Below are 20,912 nucleotides of genomic sequence, written 5' to 3'. Positions count from 1 at the left end.
ATCCAGGACAGACTTACTTTATATTTTGTGTGGTTACATTTTTCATATTTTATGCCAATTTATTGCAGTTTTTATCCATTGTAAGTTGTTTCAGTGTCCCTGTCGACCCACAAGGGCCCTGTGAGTCACAGGACACAACACTTATTATTATATTATAATAAATACCAATTGAATCAATATTCATGAAACTGAGCCCCAAATTCTTCTACTATTTAGATTTGTAAATTACTTCTATTAAAAAATCTTAATATTTCCAGTACTTATCAGCTTCTGTTTACTAAAGAGAAAGTTATTTTCGTTTTGAATTTATTTTCTGCCTGACCACAGTGCTCTCTGCTGACACCTCTGTCCATGTCAGGCCTGTCCAGAGCAGGATAGGTTTGCTATGGGGATTTGCTCCTGCTCTGGACAGTTCCTGACAGGAACAGAGGTGTCAGCAGAGAGCACCATGGACAGACAGAAAAGAAATTCGAAAAGAAAAGAACTTTCTCTGTAGTATAAAGCAGCTGATAAGTACTGGAAGGATTAAGATTTTTTTTTTTAACCCCTTAACGACGCAGGACGTATATTTACGTCCTGCGCCGGCTCCCGCGATATGAAGCGGGATCGCGCCGCGATCCCGCATCATATCGCGTCGGTCCCGGCGCTAATCAACGTCCGGGACCCGCGGCTAATACCACACATCGCCGATCGCGGCGATGTGCGGTATTAACCCTTTAGAAGCGGCGGTCAAAGCTGACCGCCGCTTCTAAAGTGAAACTGAAAGTATCCCAGCTGCTCAGTCGGGCTGTTCGGGACCGCCGCGGTGAAATCACGGCGTCCCGAACAGCTGATCGGACACCGGGAGGGCTCTTACCTGCCTCCTCGGTGTCCGATCGACGAATGACTGCTCCATGCTTGAGATCCAGGCAGGAGCAGTCAAGCGCCGATAATGCTGATCACAGGCGTGTTAATACACGCCAGTGATCAGCATAAGAGATCAGTGTGTGCAGTGTTATAGGTCCCTATGGGACCTATAACACTGCAAAAAAAAAGTAAAAAATAAAGTGTTAATAAAGGTCATTTAACCCCTTCCCTAATAAAAGTTTGAATCACCCCCCTTTTCCCATAAAAAAATAAAACAGTGTAAAAAAAAATAAAAATAAACATATGTGGTATCGCCGCGTGCGTAAATGTCCGAACTATAAAAATATATCATTAATTAAGCCGTACGGTCAATGGCGTACGCGCAAAAAAATTCCAAAGTCCAAAAAAGCGTATTTTGGTAACTTTTTATAACATTAAAAAATGAATAAAAAGTGATCAAAAAGTCAGATCAAAACAAAAATCATACCAATAAAAACTTCAGATCACGGCGCAAAAAATGAGTCCTCATACCGCCCCGTACGTGGAAAAATAAAAAGTTATAGGGGTCAGAAGATGACATTTTTAAACGTATACATTTTCCTGCATGTAGTTATGATTTTTTCCAGAAGTGCGACAAAATCAAACCTATATAAGTAGGGTATCATTTTAACCGTATGGACCTACAGAATAATGATAAGGTGTAATTTTTACCGAAATATGCACTGCGTAGAAACGGAAGCCCCCAAAATTTACAAAATGGCGTTTTTTTTTCGATTTTGTCGCACAATGATTTTTTTTTACATTTCGCCGTGCATTTTTGGGTAAAATGACTAATGTCACTGCAAAGTAGAATTGGCGACGCAAAAAATAAGCCATAATATGGATTTTTAGGTGGAAAATTGAAAGGGTTATGATTTTTAAAAGGTAAGGAGGAAAAAACGAAAGTGCAAAAACGGAAAAACCCTGAGTCCTTAAGGGGTTAAAGAAGTCATTTACAAATCTGTTTAACTTTCTGGCACCAGTTGATTTAAAATCATTTTTTTCCACTGGAGTACCCCTTTAAGGTGCATTTTGGTCAGCAGTTAATGTGCATGGCCACCTTCGGACTTAAAATTAAGATATTTTAATAGAAGTCATGTACAAATCTGTATAACTTTCTGGCACCAGTTGATTTAAAATAAATTGTTTTTCACCGGAGTACCACTTTAAGGGTAAAGTCAAACGGAACAGATACACAGCGTATTTTACATTGTGCCTCCTGCTGTGCCTGCTCATCCACCGCTACAAGGAGACACACAGTGTTCTGTGGGTCGTCGCGCACATGCGCAGTATACTCATGCATTGCAGCTGCTCTCGGCCAAGCTCAGGGAGCAGGGGGAGCGGCCGTGATGTCTGTGAGTACACTGCGCATGCCCACAGTGACTTGGAGATCGCTGTGTGTCTGCTTGTAGTGGCGGATTGCCGATATGAGCAGGCAGAGACAGCTTGAGGCACACTATGGGGTTGGGTCATCGGCAGATCCACAGCGCAAAATACACTGTGGATCGGTTCTATGTGACCCTACCCTTAAGGTAAGGTGACACTTGCTGTATTCTGCTGCATATTTTCGGCAGTTAATTTTGCAACCCATTGACCTCAAGAGTAGGAAAATTCATCAGCAGCAAATATGGCATGTGTGACCCTACCCTCAATGTCTATTCACAAGTACAGTGCCCTGCATGCGCAGGATTTGATGCTGTACACAGCTATAAATCTGTGCAGGATACTGTCCATGTGAACAGACCCTTATGAGTCCTAATGCCATATTATATACACAAAGAGGTTTAACTGTGTTTTCCCCACTAGTAAATTTATTTACGCAAATATATAACAAAAGTGTGAGGACTAGGAGACGATGTATCAAAATCTGTGTAACAGAAGAGTGGTGCAGTGGTCCATAGCAACCAATCAGGTCGCTTCTTTCATTTTTAAAAAGGCCTCATAATAATGAAAGAAGCGATCTGATTGGATTCTATGGGCAACTGCACCATTTTCCTCTCCACAAGTTTTGACAATCTCCGCCTATATTTAAACAATGTTTAGAAAACATGTGTTACTTCCTCTTTTATCAGTATGCCCTTATTTTTAAACCCATAATGCCAGTTCCCCTGATATACTGAAATGACATAATGACATACCAGATATTCTATAGAACACTGGAAATTGGTGATTTGTTTAATTGTCTCATTATCTCTCTTTACTTCATTTATATATTGTGCCAAATCCTGTAAGGAAAAAAACAACAACACATTTATTAAATTTAAAATAGAATAAAAAATGTATATATATATACTGTATATATATATATATATATATATATATATATATATATATATATATACATATATATTTTTTGTGTGTCTCCAGCTTTTTCCATAACTACAACAGCTCTGATAACAGAAATTAATTATAATTAGGATAAGAAGAAGCAGCTGTAGTCACATAAATGGTAAAAGGGACATTATCATTATTCATTCAAATTTTCATGCAAATGCTCTGTATGCTTTCTTTGTGAGTCATATAGGATGTGGTACTTCTGCTGCCTCTATAGATTACACAGTGCTCAATGAGTGCTGTATATACAAAGGAGCAGGAGCAGTTGTAAAAGTCCCAGTGGCGACTGCTGCACTTGTGCAGTCACTAGCTCGGCAAGACCTTGAGGGTGTATATCAGGTTTTTAGATGTAGTTACAGGTCCTTGCACACTTTTTATGTTGTATTTAAATTGTACTTTGTAATGACATCTTTCATTTTACCATAAAATGCACTGCAAAACAAAATAAATATTTGTTTGGTGAACTTTTGTGGAGATTTGTTTTTGGGTCCCCATGCAGTAAAACTGATATATTGACCCAGATTTACTCATTTTAAGTCATGTTTGTCTTAAAGGGATTATACAGGAATAAAAAATAAATAAAAAAATAAAAAACAGGGCAAATTTCTTTCAAAAACCGCTCCCCGTCTGTCTCCAGGTTGGGTGTAGTATTACAACTTAGCTTCATTCACTGCAATGAAACTGAACTGCTGAACCATACCCAACCTGGAGACAGACGGGGAGCGGTTTTTGAAAGAAATAAGCTCTGTTTTTCTATTCATGGATAACCCCTTTAAGTCAGTATGTTACATTAACTATTATAACACATGGTGCATACTTTGTGTGTTTTTTTTTTTTTGTGAGACAAATATGTGGCCACAGACTGGACAAATGAGTCATATATTTTTCCACATATCTATGTGACCACAGGGGATACTTATATGTCCGCCATGTATAAGGCAAGCTCAGCTCATACAAATATAAAACATTTATTTATAAACATTTATTAATTAAAAAAAAAAAATTTTAATAAAGGTAAATAGAAAAAATTGACATGACAGGATATAGAAGTTAAAATAATCTGTTGTTACTGTTAAATGTGCAAAATGTGAAAGTCCCCCAACAGTTTTCACCTTTTTTGTTTGATGTGTTGTGTGCCAAAAAGGTGCACCACTTTTAGGCTAGGTTTCCACACAGGTTTTTTCTGGCAACTGCCACTGCAGCAGCCTGGCAGAGACAAAAGTCAAGAAATGCAGGTAGGACCTCAGCTCAGTGTGTAGAGTGTATAGACCTAAATATTTCAGTTGGGGGGGGGGGGGGTGAAGTCTCAGCTAATCTCAGCCCATCTCACAATGAACTGTTATATGCTGTGTGTTCAGAGCTGCATAGCAGAGGGAGGGAGGAAGTTCTCCCCTGTTTGGCCTCAGATAGTGTCACACCTGCTGGGGAATGCCCTTTCCTAGTCTGTGAAGCTCATAGAAACTGAGCAGAAGATAGAGAACAATATCAAGGTAGAAAACTAAAAAATAATAAAAATAAAGGCAGGGGGTTTATCTTGATGGGGGGTGAACTGGGACGATTAAATGTATCAAGTTCATGCTCTTTAAGGGGGAGGACATTTTTTAACTGTAATAGTGGATCTGGCATGGCAGCCACAGAGGCATTGAGAATGCCCCTGGCTGTCATGGCAACTGATTAGCACCTGTCATATAAACATCTATATTTTGCAATGTATATAGACCCCAGCATCTAGAGGGTTAAATGAAAGGCATTGAAGTGGTCTCTGATGCCAGTCAATGACAGAGAGTGTCAGCTGATGATAATAGCTTGCACCTAACATGTATGGACTGCGCTCAGGTCCTAAAGAGAATCTTTCACAAGACCACCACCTAATTATTGTAATGTCTGCTTAGTTAAAAAGTTGCAAAAAAGATGGTAATCAATCGGTGACTGTTATGGATCCAGCTTTGAAAGTCTGCCAGAGGAAGTTACAGGCTGCCACAGCTGTCCATTTAAATGAATGACCGACAAGTCATAGTTAATACATGGACAGACTGGTTCCACCATATGGAGTTCTGCTTTCTGTTACTCAAGCCCCATTGTGTGCAGTGTCCCACTGGAAACCCTGCGAGCCTATGATTGGGTGTCATCTGATAAATGCCTTTATTGCATATGTGTCTGTGATATTTATGTTTCTGTGTGTTTTCTACCCATTTGCACTGTTTTATAATGTTTCTATTGTTGTAACTGTAATGTACTAAGCATGGCAGAGAGCACAAGGGGGTTAACACATACAGCTAGATACCTAGCAGAAAGGAGGTAGGAGCTGGCACTGGTCCACCCTCTCTACTAAAAGGAAGTGGAAGTTTAATCAGTATAGTGAGGTGGCTAGAGGTGTGCAGCACCATCCTCTCTCTCCTGTGATAGTAAAGAATAATCCAAAAGACAGCTTGTGGCAATGCCAGCTCCTGCCCCGAACTCAGTCTAGGATACTACCTTTAGACTTGCTCCTGATCTAAGGACAGGAACGTAAAGGAAGAAGTAAAATATTAATCTGTGGGCAAAAGGTGAAAACACACAGCTATGTACTAGAACTAAGTCTAGTGTGTGAATTCAAGTAAAGAAAATAGACATGGTCGCACATCTACATTTTGTATTTTCATCTATTTGCTTCTCAGCATAAATTCAAAAACTAACAGGTTGTTAGTATACATTTTGATCAAAAGGTACAAGCCCACTCGCCACGTCAAGGCCACCTATTTAGAGTGTGTCCCTAATGTCCCTAGCATCAAATGGTGCAGCACTGGGCGGCGTCCACCACTGCCGCAACTCCAGTTCCCACAGTGGGAACGACCCACTGGCAGAGCGGCCCCAATGCCACTCAAACCAGTCCCTGGGCCGTACCTCCCCACAGACACGGTGCCACAGCAGCAATGGACGCTGCTCAGCACCACACCAGTGTGAACAAGGTGCAAAAGCTCATTTACCATGTGCTCCCAGTCAGACTGGGAGGCTGCCAGAAATTAAAGGGCCCTGTGTAGCTACCTGCTACTTTATATAGGGTTGGGTATTAATCTGTGGGTAAAAGTTGAAAAAGAGTGCAGACCAAGTGAAATCAAGAAAAAAAGGAGTGGGGGGGGGGGGGGGCTAGATAGCTGCATATGAAATGAAGTTCCTCCCTCTACGATAAGTTATTTGCAGGTTTTCAGATATTATACCCTTCAATGTCTCGTCGGACGTCAAAATTTTACAGTAGGTGGAAATGACTTATCTTACTTCTTTTGCTTTTTCAACAAAAGTACCAACAATACTCAATGGTTCTTGCCTCACTACTTCTTCTGTCCTTTCATTTTTGGGAATAAGTAGGGTCTCATGGTTACTGGTTAACACTTTAATATACGCCCATTTTAGAATTCTACTTGTGTATCCTCGATCTTCTCGAACCTCACCCTTAATTCTGCTGCTTTTTTTCTGAATTCTTACACAGTGGAGCAGTTGCGACACACCCTCAAATACTGCCCCACTGGTATAAGGGAGGGGATGACAACTTCCCCATTGCAGTAAGGTATTCGTCGCTGTTTCCGTGTGATGCAGTGTTGTTATAACCCTGTTGTCTGAGGGAATCCAGAAGTTCAGATCTAGAAACACAAGTTTGTTGAACTGAGTGTATGGGTAAATTTCAACCCAAGATTGTTTCTATTTAGATCTGAAACAAAGCAGTCAAATAATTCTTTTGAGGAGGACCAAATGAGGAAAATATTGTCTATATACCGATCCACGCGTTAATATGTCCGTTATATAATGACATCCCTTCCGCAAAAACCACTTGGTCTTCCCACCAGCCAAGTTACAGATTTGCATAACTGGGGGCACAGGGGCTCCCCATTGCTGTACCTCGCTGCTGGTGGAAGGACACACCCTCAAAGATGAATAAGTTTTTTGTGAGAACAAACTGTAAGAGTTCCATCACAAATGCATTATGGGCTATAAATTGTACACCTATTGTCCTTAGAAAGAACTGCACTGCTTCACATCCCAATAGATGAGGCCGCAGGTGAGATGATCACTCAAGTTTCTTCCTCTACGATAAGTTATTTGCAGATTTTCAGATATTATACTCTTCAATGTCTCGTCAGGGAGAGAATCGGCGTGGAACTTTGTTCATGCGCTGCAAGCCTCGCTTGCATCTGCGTATCTTGGCTGCAAGTCTAATTCAATGAACAGGTACTATTAACCCTGTATACAAGGGCATAGTGTAAACATTGCATTCAGAGTATAGGAGGAAATGCAACAGTGTAAGTATCACAATGTATTTATACTGGATAGACAAAGGATGGAGTATTTATATTTTCTATAGAAAGACCCTACACCTTGGGTAACCATACTCCAGCCTAAAGCCATACCTGATTGTTTAATGCTCACAAACTATTACTCTATTAAGGATGATCTTGCTGCACTTTAGTAGTGCAAGGAAACTGTTAGGTACCATTGTGCCTGGCTTCCTTATTGTACAACCATCAAGGGACCCTCAAAATACCACAGTGTTCCCTGAAGAACTCCAAATACCACCATCTTTAATTAAACCCTCATGTCACAGTGCCAGCCTATAAATTATGACCAGCCTCAGCAATCCCATAGGTCTTCTTCCGTATAACACCTGCACTTCCTGTGTTTTGCTATGTATTTGGGCTTATCAAAAAGGGCTATCTTCATAAGACATTCCCTTTGAAGTCTAGAGTACTAAAGTTGACCTGTATGAAGCCATTTCTTACTAGTAGGGGGTGTAGGTGTAATTGCTCATTGTGTAATTGTGTAAAGGCCAGCTTTACTGCACCCTTTTTCACATGTAAAATCTGATTGGTTCCAATATCCCCAGTTTTAATTCATATTAGGCTTGATAAATACGTCTGTGTCAGCATTTAGTCATGTGATCAATGCCAATATCTTTACATATGCATATCCATGGCTCACAATCACACACTCACCCTCATTGCATCCAAAGCTTGCCTTAGATTCTCTTTTTCTGTAGGTTCTGAGGTATGTTTTACCAGCTCCTTAACAGACGTAAAAGAAGTATATGAAGAGTCAGGTATAACTACATGTACATAATTATGCATCTTTGTCCGACACAATTACCTGTAATAATAGATGATATTTTAACACTCGTTGCATCGGCACCATCAGGAGATCACGCAGGGAGAAGCGGCCATTATTAGCTCTTTGGGAACATTCCTGTAAACCATAGTTATTATCATCAATTATTGGGCTCTATGACAAACACTATATAATTACTGAAGTCACCTGTGCCGTTCACACCGCAATGCAAAACATTATATTCATCATCTTCTTCTAGTTAGTGTCAAGAAGTTCAATATTTTTACATTTCTGTTATGCGCACAAATAAAAAAAATTAAATTGTTTTTGTATTCTGTAATTTTTCTAGAACACTGGGAACTTGTTTTTACAGCAAGCGGCCATGAGGGCCCCATCTGCTCGCTCATAAATTTTCCTTTTGTCTTTTCTCTCCTTTTAATACATTTATAATAAGAAAGAAAACATTTATTTTGGCTGTTAAAAAGGTTACTTGGTTTACTTCTCTAACTTTTCATATGTAAGTTACTTTATTTGTCAGAAAAAAAAGGAAAAAGAAAAAAGTAGAGGACACTGGGAAGGAGATGAAATGTCGCAATGGATAGAAAGGAAATGATTCTGAAGAGGATGAGATGCAAACAAGGAAAAGAAAATAGGATGAAGACATGTGGAAGAGAATAGGAGGATAAAATACATAGAAGACAATATAAACAAGAAGAATACAGGAATACAGGGTAGGCCATTTATATGGATACACCTTAATAAAATAGGAATGGTTGGTGATATTAACTTCCTGTTTGTGGCACATTAGTATATGTGAGGGGGGAAACTTTTCAAGATGGGTGGTGACCATGGCGGCCATTTTGTAGTCGGCCATTTTGAATCCAACTTTAGTTTTTTCAATAGGAAGAGGGTCGTGTGACACATCAAACTTATTGGGAATTTCACAAGAAAAACACTGGTGTGCTTGGTTTTAATGTAACTTTATTCTTTCATGAGTTATTTACAAGTTTCTGATCACTTATAAAATGTGTTCAATGTGCTGCCCATTGTGTTGGATTGTCAATGCAACCCTCTTCTCCCACTCTTCACACACTGATAGCAACACCGCAGGAGAAATGCTAGAACGGGCTTCCAGTATCCGTATACACTGCTATATACTACTATATACACCGCAGGAGAAATGCTAGCACAGGCTTCCAGTATCCGTATACACTGCTATATACTACTATATACACCGCAGGAGAAATGCTAGCACAGGCTTCCAGTATCAGTAGTTTCAGGTGCTGCACATCTCGTATCCTCACAGCATAGACAATTGCCTTCAGATGACGCAAAAGATAAAAGTCTAAGGGGGCCATTCTTCATCAATGGAAACCTCAAGGCCACTGGATATGCGAAATTGATACATGATGTGTTTCCCTCTTTATGCACTGAAGCTGGCACGTTCCCTGAGTTTTTCCAGCAAGATGGTGCACCACCACATTATGGGTGCCAGGTCCGAACATTCCTAGATGAACAGTTTCCTGGAAAGTGGATTGGTCTTCAGGAGCCAGTTGAATGGCTCCCAAGGTCTCCCGATCTGACCCCCTTAGACTTTTATCTTTGGGGTCATCTGAAGGCAATGACTATGCTGTGAAGATACGAGATGTGCAGCACCTGAAACTACGGATACTGGAAGCCTGTGCTAGCATTTCTCCTGCGGTGTATATAGTAGTATATAGCAGTGTATACGGATACTGGAAGCCCGTTCTAGCATTTCTCCTGCGGTGTTGCTATCAGTGTGTGAAGAGTGGGAGAAGAGGGTTGCATTGACAATCCAACACAATGGGCAGCACATTGAACACATTTTATAAGTGGTCAGAAACTTGGAAATAACTCATGAAAGAATAAAGTTACCTTAAAACCAAGCACATCATTGTTTTTCTTGTGAAATTCCCAATATGTGATGTGTCACATGACCCTCTTCCTATTGAAAAAACAAATGTTGGATAAAAAAATGGCCGACTTCAAAATGGCCGCCATGGTCACCACCCATCTTGAAAAGTTTCCCCCCTCACATATACAAATGTGCCACAAACAGGAAGTTAATATCACCAACCATTCCCATTTTTTATTAAGGTGTATCCATATAAATGGCCCACCCTGTAGTTTGAAATGAAGGAATGAAGAAGACCCAGAGTTTAGTAAACGGAATACAAGAAAGCTGATACAAAGGATAAAAAACTGAGTGAAGGGACTGAATACTTGCAGTGCAAAATTTTTGTTTTTTCTTTCCAATAATTTCTGTTTTCGATTTGTCATTATTGGACAACTATTGGAAAACTTGATTTTTTATTTTAGCACATAAAGTCTGCAACATAACAAAATGTGAAAAAAGTGAAAATGTTCTGAATGCACTGTATGCATTGAGTCCAGATTATAATCTGCTAGATTACAATTGAAAAACGAATTAAAAAAGAATAGAAAGCGATAGAGGAAATTAGGAATTTCCTGTATTGCAGCTTTCTGCTATAGAATTATGGGCATAACACTTCTACAAAATATAAACACATTCTCTTGGCAAATTTTGAATCTTGGTGATTGTTTACTGTAATAAAGAGGGGATGTTTGCCAAATTTCATCACCATGTTAACATCCGCTATTGACTTCTTAAAGATGATGGTGGGGAAATTCAACTATTACTTATTATGTCAGAGGATACAGAGCTGGAGAAAAGATCAGGGCAGTCAGTTCTTGCAATGAAATAGAATTTAAGAAAATAGGAAAAGATGAACAATTTAAAAAGTGCTAGAGCTGTAGTATAATACAGAAGCATCAATAGATCTTAGTATTCTTATCCTGGAATACAATGTAATTAGAACTCAATATCAAGTATGTTGTATCAGTCACATTTATTGGGTTTTATGGAATATTTTAAGTGAAAGTAATCCGCAACAAAGAAAGGTAAAGTAAGTCCGGCACTGCAATCCACAAATAGGGTCTATTGGAGAACGAAGCTTAATAGAAACACCTGGGTGGCTATACGGGGGTGCGATCCAGTAAGAAACAGCACAGCAAACAATCTTCAGAGTAAAGAAATGAGATGGCACAGCGGGTAGATGCGGGGGGGGGGGAGCAGCCTCGCAGCGACAGTACTGTTTCTTGTCGGCAGCCCGAGGAAGTGCGTTTTCCGCGCAAGAAACAGTACTGTCACTGCGAGGCTGCTCCCCCCGCATCTACCCGCTGTGCCATTTTTATGAATAAGAAATAAAGTTTGCTGCAAGATAAAGGCTTGGGTGAGTGCATCTCATTTCTTTACTCTGAAGATTGTTTTAAATGGGCACTGTTACCAACTTAATTTTTTGATATGTTGTAGTACTTATGTACTACAACATATCTCTAATATACTTTTATTATTTTTTTTTTCATTAAAAAGGTTTAATTTACATTTAAAAACCGGCTACTGAAAAAGGACTGATTTTGGAGTGGCAATCAGTCCTTTTTCAGTTAGGCTGCACTCGCTCCCTGCCTGTCAATCAGACAGGTGGGAGCGAGCGCATTGGCTCCCCGGCCACTGGCTGGGAGGCCACTCCTCCCGCACATCGCCGCCTCGTTGCCGCCGCTGTCCCTGCACGCCCGCTGCCGGACTCTGCAGTAACTGCAAGTTTAAAGGGTACCTCTCATCAAATAAACTTTTGATATATTTTAGATTAATGAATGTTGAATAACTTTCCAATAGCATGTTAATGAAAAATATGCTTCTTTCTATTGTATTTTTCCCGATCAGTCCTGTCAGCAAGCATTTCTGACTCATGCTGGAGTCCTTAACACTCAGAGCTGCCAGCCTGCTTTGTTCACAGCCAAACAGGCTGTGAACAAAGCAGGCTGGCAGCTCTGAGTGTTCTCCTTTGTGAACAAAGCAGACTGGCAGCTCGTAGTGTTTAGGACTCCAGCATGAGTCTGAAATGCTTGCTGCCAGGACTGGTAGGGAGACCCCTAGTGGTCATTTCTTCAAAGTGGAAAATTAAATAGAAAGAAGCATATTTTTTAATAACATGCAATTGTAAAGTTATTCTGCATACATTAATCTATAATATATCAAAAGTTTTTTTGATGAGAGGTACCCTTTAATGAGGGAACGGGGTATGCGAGGCGGGGGGGGGGGAGGAGGGAACGGGCTAGTGCTGTAGCGGGGGGGGGGGGGGGGGCTAACGGGCTAGCAAAAAAAAAATAGGATGGTGGGAGCTACCCTTTAAGTGAAAGTGTTGCAAAGTTGTCGTGTGGAACCATGATGGGCACTGGCAGCAGCAAAGCAGCCAGCAGATGCATCCATACTTCCTTTAGTTCTATATAAAGAAATGTTAGTTCTGCAACTTCTGCATGAGTACATACTAGATGCTACTAGAGGATAATAAAGGAAGGTAAATGGGCAAAATGCATGCATGGAAGCAGAGAAAAAAAATTGGGTTATAAAACACTGCAGATCATGAATGTTCTCTAACTTCCTTGATGAAATACAGGATAAGGTACTTTGATAGGGAAAGTAGTATATAAATGTAGTATAACAGTGCCTAAACTATTTAAGAGTCTCAGGTATGAATAGAGTAGAAAAAAAATATCGACATCCAGAAAGTACAATACACAACATATTTTGCATTTTGTCACCATGCAACCTTTCACTTTGCATACATTCAAAACACGCTGGGATGTGCTGTACCCAAAACAGAGGGAGTGGTAATAGAGATGAATTATGCGCAGAGTTGCTGAATTATCATACAGATAATACATGAAATTCATTATCTTGAGAACAAACAGCATTTCTTAGCAGTAAGCGAACACTCCCTTACTTCTAATTTCATCCTGAATCCTTCATGTTCCTGGGAAATCTGTTCCAATCTTTTAGTGGCAGATTCCACATGACTGCAATATGTCCCATAAATAAGGAATCTAGTAGAAAAGACACAATTGTTAAAACTGGGTAAGAGTCATAGTTTTGCATGTACAATAATCCTGAAAATGATTTTTCCCCCCTAGACGCAGCATCATTCTTACCTTTGGTTCTCACCAATTCCTATTAGGCATAGGCGTGCGCAGGGGGTGTGCCGGGTGCACAGGCACACCCTAATCACCGCGGCCCACTGCTGCAGGACTTTTTTTTTCTTTTTCTCACTACTAAACCCGAGCCCCACGGACATCCCCGACATCACCAGCCCGAAATCCCCCCCCCCCCCCGTCACAGCAAACCTAGCTTGACAACATACCCGCCCTCCCCTCAGCCTCGTCTTGCTGGAGGAGCTGCAAGACCACAACACCCCCCGCCCCACCCCTCATGTTGCTGGAGAAGCACTGTGAGATCCAGTACACCCCCCCCCCCCAACCACATTGCGGCTGCTTTTTTGCTTACTTCATCCTGACGAGGAGCGCTGCTTCCTCCCCCGAAGAGCCTCTCTCTGCCTCAGCTGACAGTGTCTCCAAATCAGGGTGAAAAGGTCACAAATATCGCCCATTCCTGTCCTCAGAGACAAGGAAGAGACACTGACCTGGTGAGGCTCCTTTCATGTGTGATCTATCTGCTAAAATGTGTATCTAATCCCCCAGTGTGTGATCTGTCTGCTAAAATGTGTATCTAATCCCCCAGTGTGTGATCTGTCTGCTAAAATGTGTATCTAATCCCCCAGTGTGTGATCTGTCTAATGAGCTGTGTATCTAATCCCCCCATGTGTGATACTGTTTGCTGAGCAGTGTATCGAATCCCCCATGTGTGATCTGTCTAATGAGCTGTGTATCTAATCCCCCCCATGTGTGATCTGTCTGCTAAAATGTGTATCTAATCCCCCATGTGTGATCTGTCTGATAAAATATGTATCTAATCCCCCAGTGTGTGATCTGTCTAATGAGCTGTGTATCTAAACCCCCCATGTGTGATACTGTTTGCTGAGCTGTGTATCTAATCCCCCATGTGTGATCTGTCTGCTAAACTGTGTATCTAAACCCCCCATAAGTGATACTGTTTGAGCTGTGTATCTAATCCCCCTTGTGGGATCTGTCTGATGAGCTGTGTATCTAACCCTCCCATGTGTGATACTGTTTGTTGAGCCCCTATATCTAATTCCCCCATGTGTGATCTGTCTGATGAGCTGTGTATCTAATCCTCCCAGGTGTGATCTGTCTGATGAGCAGTGTATCTAATCCTCCCATGTGTGATACTGTTTGCTGAGCCCCTGTATCTAATCCCCATGTGTGATTTGAGCTGTGTATTTAATCCCTTTATGTTTGATATTGTCTGCTGAGCTGTGTATCTAATCCCCCTATGTCTGATACTGGTTGCTGAGCCCCTGTATCTAATCCTATAATGTGTGATACTGTCTCTATCTAATACTGTTACACTGTCTGCTAAACAGTGTGTCACCCCAGTAGTAAGGAGATTACATGAGGAGGAGGTTTGTTACAGTGTGTCACCCCAGTAGTAAGGAGATTATATGAGGAGGGGGTTTGTTACAGTGTGTCACCCCAGTAGTAAGGAGATTACATGAGGAGGGGATTTGTTACAGTGTGTCACCCCAGTAGTAAGGAGATTACATGAGGAGGAGGTTTGTTACAGTGTGTCACCCCAGTAGTAAGGAGATTACATGAGTAGGAGGTTTGTTACAGTGTGTTTCCCCAGTAATAAGGAGATTACATGAGGAGGAGGTTTGTTACAGTGTGTCACCCCAGTATTAAAGGAGTAGTCCAGTGGTGACTCAGTGGTGAGCAACTTATCCCCTATCTTAAGGATAGGGGATAAGTTGCAGATCGCGGGGGGTCCGACCGCTGGGGCCCCCTGCGATCTCCTGTACGGAGCCCCGACAGCCCGCGGGAAGGGGGCGTGTCGACCTCCGCACGAGGCGGCGGTCGACACGCCCCCTCAATACAACTCTATGGCAGAGCCGAAGCGCTGCCTTCAGCAATCTCCGGCTCTGCCATTGAGATGTATTGAGGGGGCGTGTCGGCTGCCGCTTCGTGCGGGGGTCGACACCCGCTATCTGGGCCGAGAGCCGGGGCCCCGTACAGAGATATCGTAGGGGGCCCCAGCGGTCGGACCCCCCCGCGATCTCAAACTTATCCTCTATCCTTAGGATGGGGGATAAGTTTTTCACCACTGGACTACCCCTTTAAGGTGATTACATGAGGAGGAGGTTTGTTACAGTGTGTCACCCCAGTAGTAAGGTGATTACATGAGAAGGAGGTTTGTTACAATGTGTCACCCCAGTAGTAAGGAAATTACATGAGGATGAGGTTTGTTACAGTGTGTCACCAGCCCTGATCATGTATGATTGTGACTGTCTATTATATGTAGGCTCACAGCTAAGGACTACATCCCCATCATGTGTGATTGTCTATTATATATAGGCTACATATAATAGACAGTCACAATCATACATGATGGGAATGTAGTCCTGAGTTGTGAGCCTACATATAATAGACAGTCACAATCATACATGGCAAAACCTAATTTTGACAACCCTTTGGCTCCGCCCATTGAACCCCTTGGCAAATATAAGATCAGGGGTAGAATTAGTCCCGTAAGCCTCATGGTAAATTCTAGACTTGTCCTCCTCCCTACAATTATAACTATACTGCACCTAATGTGGGGGAACTCTACTGCACCTAATGTGGGGGAATTGTACTGCACCTAATGTGGGGGAACTATATTGCACTTAATGTGAGGGAACTGTACTCCACTTAATGTGGGGAACTATACTGCACCTAATGTGGGGGTACTATACTGCACCTAATGTGGGGGAACTATATTGCACCTAATGTGAGGGAACTATACTGCACCTAATGTGGGGGAACTATACTGCACCTAATGTGGAGGAACTGTACTACTAACCTAATGTGGGGGAACTATACTGCCAACCTAATGTGGGGGAACTATACTGCTAACCTAATGTGGGGGAACTATACTGCACCTAATGTGAGGGACTATACTGCACCTAATGTGGAGGAACTGTACTACTAACCTAATGTGGGGAAACTATACTGCCAACCTAATGTGGGGGAACTGTACTACTAACCTAATGTGGGGGAACTATACTGCACCTAATGTGGGGGAACTATACTGCCAACCTAATGTGGGAGAACTGTACTACTAACCTAATGTGGGGGAACTATACTGCCAACCTAATGTGGGGGAACCTAATGTGGGGGAACTATACTGCACCTAATGTGGGGGGAACTGTACTGCACCTAATGTGGGGGAACTGTACTACTAACCTAATGTGGGGGAACTATACTGCACCTAATGTGGGGGAACTGTACTACTAACCTAATGTGGGGGAACTATACTGCACCTAATGTGGGGGAACTATACTGCCAACCTAATGTGGGGGAACTATACTGCCAACCGAATGTGGGGGAAATATATTTCCATCCTAATGGTGGAGATTTATACTGCCAACCTAATGTGGGGGAACTATGTTGCCAACTTAATGTGGGGGAACTATACTACTAACCTAATGTGGGGGAAATATATTTCCATCCTAATGTGGGAGATTTATACTGCCAACCTAATGTGGGGGAACTATGCTGCCAACCTAATGTGAATACAAAACTATAAAATTGTACTATTCTGATCCCTATAGCACTTTTATTTTTCTGTATATGGGGATGTATGAGGGTCATTTTTAGCACTGTGATTTGTAGTTTTTATCAGTACAATTTTTTCTTGCTTTTTAGATATTTTTTATGGTATTTGAAGTGACCGAAAATGTGATAATCTGATTAGTGCACTATTACGACTTTTGGGACCCCACTTCTGATTTTGCCCAGGGCCATGCTAAGCCTAAAACTGGCCCTGGATGCAATCCTCCTATACTATGCAAGCAGGAGTGTGTGTGTGTCTATGTATATATATATATATATATATATATATATATATATATATATACACACACACACATAAACACACACACGCGTGCGCGGAGTGAGTTTGTGCTTTAGGGTGCACACCCTAATGTGATAGGCTGCGCACGCCTATGATTCCTATGATGCCTCACTGCTCACACCACTTCCTGGACAAGGAATTTCCACACAGCCAAACACTGGGCGCATCTATGACCATCTCATCGGGTGCTTGGCTGTTCAGACACTTCCTCGTGTTGACATGGGAACCACGAATTGGTGAGCAGTTGGGGTAAGTAAGTGGTGGGAGTTCAGTGAGGCAAGTACAGCTTTTTTTTTTTTACATTTTTTTAATTTTTTTTCAACTGAGCCTGACAACCTCTTCAAGGCTGATGTCACACGCAACACTCTTTTTGAGAACTGCCACTGCAGTTTTAGAACCGAAGACAGAAGTGGATTCAGCAGGATGAGGTAGCATAAGTCCTTCCTATACATTTCCTATTACTTTTGAATACACTTCAGGCTTTAGCAAAAACAATGTAGTGGTAGTTACCCCCCCCTCCCCCCCCCCCAAAAAAAAAAACAACTTCCATGTGTGACAGCAGCCTTAATGTAACTGAACCAGATGCAGCCCATGTAGTAGAGTGCCACAGTTTCTGGATGGTAAAGCAGAACACTTTAAAGACAACCAATTTAAAGTGAATCTGTCATCAGATAGGGGCCATGAACATCTTAGTACCTTTAATATGGTGCTCTGGTGCGCTGTATATTTGTAATATATATACACTGCTCAAAAACATAGAGGGAAAACTTTAACAACACAATGTACCTCCAAGTCAATAACACTTCTGTGAAATCACACTGTCCACTCAGGAAGCAACACTGATTGACAATCAATTTCACATGCTGTTGTGCAAATGGAACAGACAACAGGTGGTAATTATAAGCAATTCGCAAGACACCCCCAATAACAGAGTGGTTCTGCAGGTGGTGACCATAGACCAGTTCTCATGCTTCCTGGCTGATGTTTTGGTCACTTTTGAATGCTGGCGGTGCTTTCACTCTAGTGGTAGCATGAGACAGAGTCTACAACCCACACTAGTGGCTCAGGTAGTGCAGCTCATCCAGGATGGCACATCAATGTGACAAGAAGGTTTTCTGTGTCTGTCAGCATAGTGTCCAGAGCATGGAGGCACTACCAGGAGACAGGCCAGTACATCAGGAGACGTGGACCTCCAGCAGGCCACAAATGTGCATCTGTCCACTCAAACGGTCAGAAACAAACTCCATGAGGGTGGTATGAGGGCCCGACGTCCACAGGTGGGGGTTGTGCTTACAGCCCAATACTGTGCAGGACATTTGGCATTTGCCAGAGAACACCAAGATTGGCAAATTCGCCACTGCACCCTGTGCTCTTCACAGATGAAAGCAGGTTCACACTGAGCACATGTGACAGGCGTGAGTCTGGAGACGCCTTGGAGAACGTTCTGCTGCCTGCAACATCCTCCAGCATGACCGGTTTTGCAGTGGGTCAGTAATGGTGAGGGGTGGCATTTCTTTGGGAGGCCGCACAGCCCTCCATATGCTTGCCAGAGGTAGCCTGACTGCCATTAGGTACCGAGACAAGGGTGTGACCATATGCTGGTGAGGGTGGCCCTGAGTTCCTCCTCATGCAAGACAATGCAAGACCTCATGTGGCTGGAGTGTCAGCAGTTCCTGCAAGAGGAAGGCATTGATACTATGGACTGGCCTGCCCGTTCCCCAGACCTGAATCCGATTGAGCACATCTGGGACATCATGTCTTGCTCCATCCACCAACGCCATGTTGCACCACAGACTGTGCCACCTCATCAGGAGGATGCCCAGGCATTGTAGGAAGGTCATACGGGGCACGTGGAGGCCACACACTACTGAGCCCCATTTTGACTTGTTTTAAGGACATTACATCAAAGCTAGATCAGCCTGTAGTGTGGTTTTCCACTTTGATTTTGAGTGTGACTCCATATCCAGACCTCCATGGGTTGATAAATTTGATTTCCATTGATAATTGTTGTGTGATTTTGTTGTCAGCACATTCAACTATGTAAAGACGAAAGTATTTCATACGATTAGTTCATTCATTCAGATCTAGGATGTGTCATCTTAGTGTTCTCTTAATTTTTTTGAGCAGTGTAGTTTTACTGATATACAATTGAGAGCATTCACTGCCCTGGGGGCATTCCTTGGCACTGGTGTGACACTTATCTGCAATAAAAGTGCTGGGGGCTTTCTTATACCCCTCAGTGCACCTACCTGCTTCTCTAACAGTGCCCCCTCATGAATACGGAGTCCCTGCTCTGCAGTGGTTTAAAGTTAAGTCACTGCAGAGAGGCTACTTAGTATTCAAGACAAGGTGTTGTTCGGGGAGCGTGTGAGGGGAGAAGAGCGTATCAGTGCCCCTAGCACCCCCTCATTTGCATTTCAATACAACTTTTATTGTAGATAAATGTCGAAATGGGACGCCATAATAAAGGTACCATAATGCTCCTTAGGGTCTATTAACAGGTTAGTTTAAATCGTCTATTAACAGGCATTTAACCGGCTGACTGATTTCCTTTAAGTTAAAAAAACAGGCTGGACTGTTTGATATTTCCATACATGTACTTTTACATTACTATATAATACTTTTTGGGGGAAAAATTTGGAATTTGTGAAAACATAAAGCATATTTCATTTTGGCACTAAGTAAATACTGTACAGCCTGTAGAAGATAGCGCTACATAGAAATGGAACTAGTAGGCTTCTTTAATCAATAGGACAAGTAGATAGCAGTATATTTATCATTCAAATTATCTTATTTTAGATTACATGTTAGTTTTTATTGTATGTTGAAAATGATAATATAGATCATTAAACATGGCCTTCAGAGAACAAAACCAGTTCAACTTTCGTTTTTGCGGTAATCGAAACTATGCAAGAAAATATAAGCTATATGATCTATAAATAAAATTAGCAAAAAAGAAATAAAGGTCTCTTGTAGTATTGTCATTTTATGTTTATTGCTGTGTGGTTTATATATTAGCTATATCAAAATACGGTATATATTTGCCATACTTCTCCTTATACTGACGAAACACTTGATACAGGTTCTGGCAGGTCTTTATTGAGGTGCAGTTCTTTATATCCAACAAAAAGTTTTGATGGAGTTTTCTTAGGTCCTGCAATAAAAGGAAAATGGAGTTAAGCAAAATATTTAGGCCTTTATAGTAAAGTCCATCATAAGGTGACTTTACTAATTACCTGTCAGGCTCCAACTAGTTTGAAATAAAGTAAATAAATACATAGAAATGATACTATATGAAGTCACCTCTGTATTGATGAATATGTCACTAATTTTATCTCTGCGAAGGAAGTTCTGAAGGGGCTTCATAAAGTACTGAAAAAGAGAAACAGTTTCATCATTATTGTAGCAACATAACGTTACAGTTACCAGGCTTTTAGAGCCAATAATATCATTACCTGGCAGATGGACCCAAGAGTGTCGGAGTATTTCTCCTCTGTCTGGTACAGCTCCTGGAGGCAGCACCTTTTCATGTCATCTATTGTCATTTTCTGTGGGAAATTTCCAAGCAAAAATAGATATACATCTACCGAATAGAATGCAATAATGACTACTGCAAAACCAGTTGTGACATAGTATCTATTTGTTACATATGGTCCAAATGACTTTATTTTATTAGATTTACAGTTCTAGTATCCCCTCAGAATACCAATACCTA

General features: G+C 41.6%; 1 protein-coding gene across 6 annotated transcripts in view; it reads right to left on the bottom strand.

Moving 5' to 3' along the window:
* VAV1 (vav guanine nucleotide exchange factor 1) overlaps positions 1-20,912 on the bottom strand; it is a 96,714-nt gene that overhangs the window by 31,812 nt on the left and 43,990 nt on the right. For 5 of the 6 annotated variants that reach the window (XM_056556597.1, XM_056556596.1, XM_056556599.1 and 2 more), the window contains exons 6-12: positions 20,653-20,745; positions 20,501-20,569; positions 20,248-20,351; positions 13,119-13,218; positions 8,335-8,430; positions 8,184-8,252; positions 3,024-3,110 (exon numbers count right to left, since the gene is read on the bottom strand). In XM_056556597.1, the coding sequence (XP_056412572.1) occupies positions 3,024-3,110; positions 8,184-8,252; positions 8,335-8,430; positions 13,119-13,218; positions 20,248-20,351; positions 20,501-20,569; positions 20,653-20,745 (618 nt within the window). The remainder of the gene's footprint in view (positions 1-3,023; positions 3,111-8,183; positions 8,253-8,334; positions 8,431-13,118; positions 13,219-20,247; positions 20,352-20,500; positions 20,570-20,652; positions 20,746-20,912) is intronic. The other variant, XM_056556598.1, reaches the window with a different exon arrangement.

Source organism: Hyla sarda, chromosome 2, assembly GCF_029499605.1.
Source record: "Hyla sarda isolate aHylSar1 chromosome 2, aHylSar1.hap1, whole genome shotgun sequence".
Lineage (NCBI taxonomy): Eukaryota > Metazoa > Chordata > Amphibia > Anura > Hylidae > Hyla > Hyla sarda.
Note: the sequence above shows the minus strand (reverse complement) of the source record. Positions and strands in the feature narration are given on the sequence as shown.